Source organism: Gossypium arboreum, chromosome 11, assembly GCF_025698485.1.
Source record: "Gossypium arboreum isolate Shixiya-1 chromosome 11, ASM2569848v2, whole genome shotgun sequence".
NCBI lineage: Eukaryota > Viridiplantae > Streptophyta > Magnoliopsida > Malvales > Malvaceae > Gossypium > Gossypium arboreum.
Window position 1 is genome coordinate 37,730,737 of NC_069080.1, and position 8,377 is coordinate 37,739,113.

Consider the following 8,377-nt stretch of genomic DNA (forward strand, 5'->3'; position numbering starts at 1 on the left):
CCTCAATGCCAATTGCTCAAAAATATTGCTCCAATTCCCACAGAAAGTTGTCCACTTCTCTTGCGGACCTAATCCCCTTGAACTTATCAGGTTTTGGAACATTCACATGACGTTGCTTCGGTCCCGAAGTCAACATCCCACTTCCCAGGGCAGCCTTACAGATTCTGAGCTCCCCCTTAAGCTCAGCAATCTCTTCCTTCATGGCAGTCAACAGGGCCTCAAGAGCTTCATCCCTCCCTATCAGTTTGTCTGAAGTGGATCTAAGGGAGTCCAACACAAACTCCTTGCTATCTTCCCTCAGTTCCTCCATACGGGTCAGGACCACTTCGAGTGTCTCCTTCATGTCACCAACGGACTCCTCGAGATTAACCACTCAAATTTCCAAGCTCGACAGCATATCCCTCGATCGACTAGCCTTTCTAGCCCTCCCACAGGTCTCCATTGGTTCATTCTGATTAACAACTTCTTTCGACATATCTCAAAAGTGCTTTCAAACTGGCTCTGGTACCAACTGTCACGGACTTAGGATTCTTGCCTTACAATCTGTGCGGCCTTAGGCAGTTTCTTACTCCAAAAATGCCTAAGTCAGCCTAACTTCCACAAAAGAAGGATTCAACAGAATTTTTCCCAAAACACAACTCAAGCGAAAGCAACTCAAAGCCAAACAAGATGAAAGAAGAATGAGATAAGAACAAGCCAAGGAAAATAAGAACACAAGAGAGAGAGAAATTTGAGTGAATGCTCTCAAGAATTCTTATTGCTCAAAACTCAAGTGCCTTACAATGAGGGAAGAGGCCTCTATTTATAGTTGAGCCTCTCCAAATACAACGATACAAAATCAAGTACATCAACGGCTATGATTAAAGCGTATTTACAATCAAATCTCTAAGAATATAAAATCATATCTTTTAAGATTACGTATCTTATCTAAGATATGTAATCTTATAAAATAATATCTTATAAGATTACATATCATATCTAAGATCTCTAAGATTATAAAATCATATCTTTTAAGATCATGTTTCTATATTTGTCTAACTTGTAGATGGGCCTTCAATCTCTTCAAGCAACGGGACAGTCCGATTGGGCCAAATGACCTCCTTCCTTCTTGATGGACCGCACAGATGTGTCATAGTTGCGGGCTCCCATGCGCAACCTATGACACTAGGGGGTTGTTATAAATGGAAACCCCTTTGCCTTTTAATTTAGCTGAATTAATGGGATTCGGGTCCCGAATTAACTCTATATTATTTTCCCATAAATCTTGCAAAACATTAAATTTGGATCCCGACAAATCTACCCCTTTCTTTGCTTCCACGATGGCCGCTTTGTTTTCGACTATTCCTCTTACTCTGACGATCAACTAACATTTATGGCTCGTAATTTTTAATTTTCAACACCCTTATTAGCATAATCTGATTTTCCACAATCCACAGATAGAGTCAATTTCTTACCTTTTTTACCTTCCTGTCTTGAGACAAAACTACATAAATATTTCATATGTCTATAACAACCACATGAAAAACACACATTAAGTAGGGATTCATACTCTACCTTTTGAATACGCCCATCCACTTTGATTTTAGAAATCAGAGGTTAATTAAGATCAAGGAAGACGACCATGTGGACAAAACAACCTCTTTATGCATTACCAGTATGGTCATCCAATTTAATGACATTTCCCAGCATTTCCCCAATCTTCGTTAAAACACTCTGTCGCTACATAAATCCCAAAATATCAGGGAGATGTATCCAAACGACCACTTTTGACGGATATGGATGAGAAGTAGAGAAAAATTGCAACTATGGTTGAATCATTAAGTATTGCCCAAACACAACCCACGGTCTTTCCATAAGGGCCCGTATATAATCCACTACCTCTTGAAATTTCACTAGAAAATAATCATTCTCTAAGTTTATAATACTAACGTGTGTTAATGGCTTCTGAAGGTGGTAGATTCTATTAGTAAAGTATGAATCCTAATTTTCCGTCCCAAAAGCTTAACCATCATCGTCTTAGCCATACTCTTATACAAAGCATGATGAACCCGATCAGAGAACTTAATCGATAGTAATCCATCCTCCTTTCCAATGGTAACATTACGTTCCAGAAGATGTAAATTATCATCCACTTTTTTTTAATGATTTTATAGATTCAACTAACATGTCTTTAAAATACATTCAATCATTAGTTAGTTTATCAATCCCTTTGAAACTTTCAAAATCCTCCATTACCATAACCTGATCTACATCATGAGATTGGTTAGTTCTCATGCGAACCTTCTTAATAGCCTTATCCTCCGCCAAGGATGACGAAGAACAACTTGGAGAAGGCCTTATTTTCGCTATCACTCAACCTTCTCTTACCTTAAACAAAACAAGATCTTCAATTTGAACTTAGAAGGAATAGATGTCAATTGTAATTTAGTTATGATTATTTTTTAATTGTATTACGAAGTTATAATTAAATATAAAAGGAAAATAATCAATGTTATTTTATTCATATTTTTATACGCAAAAATAGAATAAAATTAATGTCGTGTAAATTTTTTGGATTTCATTTTAATATTTTAAAAGTCAAACCAAAGAACTTTATTTATTTATTTATTGAATTTTTATTGCTTTTACCACAATTATTATCATAATTTGAAATTCAAACTTAGCTAATTTGTTTAGTACCTTGTTTTATATTAAACATATATATTAAATTATTAATTAAGAATAAAAATTAGGATAAATAAAATTTAGAGGTTAATAATAGTTAAGGAAGTATTCTTGAACTCAAAGAAATAATGTACAGATAGTATAGATTTTAGATTTCAAGCATCAAAATTTGATAAATCCTAGTACGAAAGTTTGTGAAAAAAATAGATTAAGAAATGTAAATCTAGATATTTTCCCTTCAGGCTCAAATACAAGTTCTTCGTTGTGGGTTTACTAAAAACCTAAACCGTCCATGGTTTTTGTCGCTGTTTTCCAATATCTAGGTACTGCCATTGGTATTACATTTGCACACTTTCATTTGCACTTTTTGCACCAAAACCTAGTATTAATTTCGTTGATATTTGCACACTGCCTGCTCAAATTTCATTATCAATTTTTAATTTATATAAATAATAAAGAGGGAAAAAAGAAATTACAGTATTCGTGTTGGGTTTAGCATTTGAGAGAGAGTCGTTGGCTGAGATCCGAGTTTTGCGAGAAAATTAAAGGGAAGGGAAGTACTAGTAGTTGAGGCGAAGCTGAAGCTAATACAAAACAGCGGCTATTTCTGATTTCAGCCCTCCGACTCTTCATCCAGATTCTGCTCAATTTCTCCGTTTGATTGAGGATTGGGCCAATCAAAACATCCTATAGGTATCTAAATCTTCTTTATTTACATTTTTGGATCTGCGCCATTGCTATTGCAATGTCCCTTTTATCCAGATTGCGATGTATCACTGTGGATGTTACTGGGACTCTCATAGCTTATAAAGGGGAGCTTGGTGATTACTACTGCATGGCAGCCAAATCTGTTGGGTTGCCATGCCCCGACTATAAACGCGTGCATCAAGGTTTCAAGCTTGCGTATACAGAGATGGTGAACAAGTATCCGTGTTTTGGGTTTGCAGCAAAAATGCCTAACATTGTTTGGTGGAAAACTTGTGTTAGAGATTCATTTGTCAGAGCAGGATACGAGTACGATGAGGAGACATTTGAGAAGATATTTAGACGCATATATGCTTCCTTTGGCTCATCCGCACCCTATACGGTATTTCCGGACTCACAACCCTTCCTGAGATGGGCTCGTGAAAAGGGTATTAAAGTGGGGATTATAAGCAATGCTGAATATCGGTACCAAGATGTGATTCTTCCAGCCTTGGGTTTGAACCAGGGAACAGAGTGGGACTTTGGTGTGTTCTCTGGTCTTGAAGGTGTAGAGAAACCAGACCCCCGGATCTACGAGATTGCTCTTCAAAGGGCTGGAAATATTGCTCCAGAAGAGACTCTGCACATCGGTGACAGCATGCGCAAAGATTATGTACCAGCAAGGAGTGTGGGGATGAATGCCTTGTTATTGGATAGGTTCAGAACTCCTGATGCTGAGGAGTGGAGAAAATCCGGTGCTATTGTTCTTCCTGACCTGGTGGCGGTCCAGGAACTGCTTTGTTCAGAGAAGTCAGCTTCAGCTTGTTAAGGAAATGCTGTTTGCCATCTTTGCATTGTTTTGCTTTAACCATTTAATAAATATGTGATTATAGATAGTACTTGCCGGTTACCTTACCAGCTGGTATTTTTCACATCTTCTGTTTTCAGACCATATGAGCGTCTAGAATTTGCTGCATTACTATTATAATTATTAATATTTTGGATATTGTTAGTTTTGTGCCCATGGTCACTGGTTTGAAGCTAAGAATCCATAACTCAGCTAACTATTAATTAACCATCTACAATCTCAAGTCATCTTGATGCTTCTGAAAAACCAAAAATCTTGTTGCTATTCAAGCAATCATCTCCTAAAGCCGGTTTTACATGACCTTTGTCATAGATTCATGGATATGTTAGTTGGACTTGGCTGAAGGTTATATTCAGCCGTCATCGTTTCCTGGTACAGTTTAATCTCAGTAAGACTTTCTGAATTTGACATGTCATTGTTATATATGATGATTGATATTGAAGACCTTTTGATTTTGCAGAGAACTTTTGGGATTCAAAAAGTTCCTGTGAGTGGCTGGAAGTAAACAAAAACCATTAGTGAAGCTTGATGCTCGAATCATGTGAGTCCGGTGAATAATCAACTTTGAAACACTGTAAGTACTGAGGTTAGAATTTAACTTTAGCTTGAGAGGTTTTATGAAAACCTTACCTGGATCAACAAGTTAGAAGACTAGGTCTAAATGGAAGCAAATCATATGTAAACATCCATTTACTGCTTGGATATTTATATTACATGACCAACATCATCCATCAACAAGCAGAAGAGGAACCTGATTGATTTTGTTTTCACATTGAACCTCGATTATTTGCTGGTGTTCATATAGAAACCTGCATGTCTTGGTCATTCAGATTCATAGCAGCTTTTAAATGCCCTTATATTAGTCAGGCATACAATTTAAGGAAACGAAATCTTCCTGGCTAAAAACAAACCTAAGAACAAGAAGATTATTATTCTGACATTCAAAAGATTACCAGCAGCTGAGTGATGTTACTTAGAGGAACACACTTATCTGGAACTGCAGCAATCATATTTGTTAGCTTGAATTAATGGAGATTATTTGGCACCAGCAAACTTCTCCTGGGAGAACACTTCACTAGCAGATGTCTCTGAGCCACTGTTAGCTACTATGGACTGTTCATTTTCCTCTCCTGGAAAGCTAGTAGTTGGTAAATGGAGAAGAACAGGTAACCCAAATTGCAATGAAGCATTTGTTGTGGTTTCATCAGGCTCTTCTTTGGTTATTCCTGTATGTAGAGTCAATGCATATTTCAAGTCCCATATAACATCGCTCATAGTAGGCCTCTCACTACCCTTTGCCTCCAAGCACTTCTGAACTACTTCACCAAATTTTCTCAATGAATTTGAGTTTATTTTATCCACCAGGAAAGGATCAATAATCTTTTCAAGTTGCCGTTTCTTTACGCAGTGCAAGCCCCAATCTGCTAGGTTCACCTCTTCCTTCTGGGGAGAGTTGATAATAGCTGGTCTAGCACAAAGAACTTCTAGAAGTACCACTCCGAAAGAGTACACATCGGACTTTTCTGTCAACTCTAAAGACATGAAATAGTCTGGATCGATATAGCCAATGCTACCTTTTACACCTGTATTATCCAGCGCATGATCAGGACTTCTTGATTTCGAAATACCAAAATCAGATACTTTAGCTGTGTAATTTTCATCAAGCAAGATGTTTGTTGACTTGACATCTCGGTGAATAATTTTCACAGCGGAACCTGTGTGCAGGTGATGGAGGGCTGTTGCTGAGTCAATGCAGATTTCAAGTCTTTTCTCCCATGACAAACCATTTTGTTTAGAACAGCCATCTTTGTCGTAAAGATTATCTTTAAGATTCCCCTTTTCCATGAATTCATAAACTAATATCATCTCAGACTTTTCATCACAGTATCCAATCAAGGAAACAAGGTTACGATGGCGAGCTTGAGAAAGTACCATTATCTCAGTGTGGAATTCTGCAAGACCTTGCTTGTGTCCTGGTTCCTTCCGTTTAACAGCAACTTTCTCGCCACGAAGTGTTCCTTCGTATACTTTACCGAATCCACCCTCACCAATGAAACATTTCGAGTCAAAATCTTGTGTTGCTTGCTGTGTTTCAGCAAAGGGTATCCTTAGTTCAAGGCACAGACTAAGACCTGCAGTTCTACCTGTTGACATGTCATTTCCACTGCCGTATACAAGAAGAGCTAAAGAAGATGGCAAACGCGGAGTTGTATCCCGATCTTCTTTCATGCAAACTAGACGAACCATCACCACCGCCATTATAATGAATGCAAATGCCAGACCAAGTGAACCTGCTATAATGACCAGGATCATCTTCCTGGGCTTGGGTGGCACAAAAGATGAATACGAGTTTTCCATTAGCTGCATAATCTCAAGGCCATTCAAAAAAGCAGTTTCACTTGTACCATTTATATGAGGACCGACTGTTATGTCGATATTTCCAGTTTTGCCAGAAGCAACAACAAAATCAGCATAAAATGGAGCTGTCAGCTGATTAACTACCTCATTTGGACTGATCCACTTACAAATTTTTTCATTGATACAGAGATTGAGCCCAGGATAACTAAGAGAGGGACTAATGAAATCACAGAAATGTGCCCGAACAAAGTACCTGGCATTCTCACCAACTTTAAAACGCCAAGTAATATTTGAAAAATTTGGATTCAACTCTTTGGCAGTCCCATAGACATCCTCTGGGGCGATATACTTAGTTGAACCATTAGCTCCACGTTCAAATTTTAGTTGGTCATAGCTGATTCGTTTGTTTTCAGCAGAGCCTGGAAGGAGCAAAAACTGGTCGTCTGCTATCCAATGCCTCATAAGTGTATCAGTCTTTTCTGTGACGTTGGGACCTCCAACATTGATCCTATAAATTTTCTGCAAGAGTTTAGAAAGCAAACCGCTGTAATTGCCTTTAATCCCTGAGGAATTGATGCGTACGGCATTATCAGGGATGAAGCCAGTGGGTGCAAGAAAGACTTCAATGGCGTTTACAAAAGCCAAACATGATATTCCCGAAGGTACGAAGTAGATCACAAACTCACCAGCTCCAATTCTAAGCAAGAATTCCTTAACTACTGGTGGTTCATTACTATTTTTCATCTTAAACTTTGACAGCAGTAAGAACCATGGAGCTGAGGCATCAGCATCAGCAGACTCAGCTTTAGCAGTGACGTTAAACACAGCATCCGCCAAGATGACAGATGATGATGAAAAAGCAAAGAAATGAAGTCGTACCAGGTACGTGCCGCTTCGGCTTATTCTAAGCTTATAAGGCCAAGGGTGTCTGAATATTCTTGCTGTTTGATATAACAAATGTGTATAAGCTGAAGATTTAGTGTCTCGGACAGGTTTGCTTCCTTTGCATGAGAAGGGACCCAAATTTCGGTCTCGGGTGAAGTTCCTGATTCCAAAGGGCACTCTGGACTTTGATCCACAGTTAATGAAGTATTCATATGGAAGGGTGTAGGTATCATCAACAGCAGCAGGCTCAGCTGGTGAGAGAAGAAAGAGTGAACCAAACAAGAGTAGTGGAAGAACAAAGAACATAACCATTAAAGAGTTGAGCATTTTTCAGAAGAGATGTGGGCTGTTGAAGCTTTCACAGTGAAGGAAGTGTATAAAGGAATGCTGGTTGGACGAATTAAAGTGATAAACGTGCATTGCCACCGTTTAGAAAAGAGATTTCTAGTTGACGTTGAATTGCTTTTTGTTAGAGAGAAATTATTTTAATGCCCTGGAAAAGCTTGGAATCAAGGATAAGATCGGTTTGGCCCCAAAACCTTTCATTTCTCAACTTTATTCCCTGATGCAATAGACCCCATTAGTATTTGTAGTTTAATCCCTGATATTTTAGTTGGTTTGAAAATTAGGGATTAGCAAAAACCAGTTTCCTAGAAATTGCTTGCCTTCACATTCAAAAACATCACTTGAATATCACCCACTAGAGTTGATAATTTTGGACAGAATTGCACTGCACAAACACAACATGAAAATAAGGCAGAGCGCGAAAAATTGAGCGTTTCTTATCACAACCCTTTTTCATAGCGGAAGTATTTACCGGTTCCTCAGGGAAATATGTTGGTCTAGCAAAAACAATTAGAGGATTTAAATTGATCCTTTCTGGAGAATTAGATGGTCTTCCTGAACAGGCCTTTTATT

The 8,377-nt window shown here is 38.2% G+C and overlaps 2 protein-coding genes across 2 annotated transcripts; one reads left to right on the top strand and one right to left on the bottom strand.

Annotated features, from left to right (window-relative positions):
- Positions 1 to 2,735: 2,735 nt before the first annotated feature.
- On the top strand, positions 2,736 to 4,360 carry LOC108479412 (uncharacterized). The gene has a single exon (XM_017781989.2). The coding sequence runs from the start codon at positions 3,410 to 3,412 to the stop codon at positions 4,175 to 4,177; it is 768 nt and encodes a 255-aa protein (XP_017637478.1). The 5' UTR covers positions 2,736 to 3,409; the 3' UTR covers positions 4,178 to 4,360.
- A 531-nt stretch (positions 4,361 to 4,891) lies between these two features.
- LOC108477898 (probable receptor-like protein kinase At5g24010) lies at positions 4,892 to 8,023 on the bottom strand. The gene has a single exon (XM_017780370.2). It carries the CDS (start codon positions 7,784 to 7,786, stop codon positions 5,252 to 5,254), a length of 2,535 nt encoding a protein of 844 aa, XP_017635859.1. The 5' UTR covers positions 7,787 to 8,023; the 3' UTR covers positions 4,892 to 5,251.
- Positions 8,024 to 8,377: the final 354 nt, after the last annotated feature.

What these genes read in the sequence shown, in the direction of transcription:
- LOC108479412 (XM_017781989.2), top strand. Translation starts at nt 3,410, where the DNA reads ATGTCCCTTTTATCCAGATTGCGATGTATCACTGTGGATGTTACTGGG.
- LOC108477898 (XM_017780370.2), bottom strand. Translation starts at nt 7,786, where the DNA reads ATGCTCAACTCTTTAATGGTTATGTTCTTTGTTCTTCCACTACTCTTG.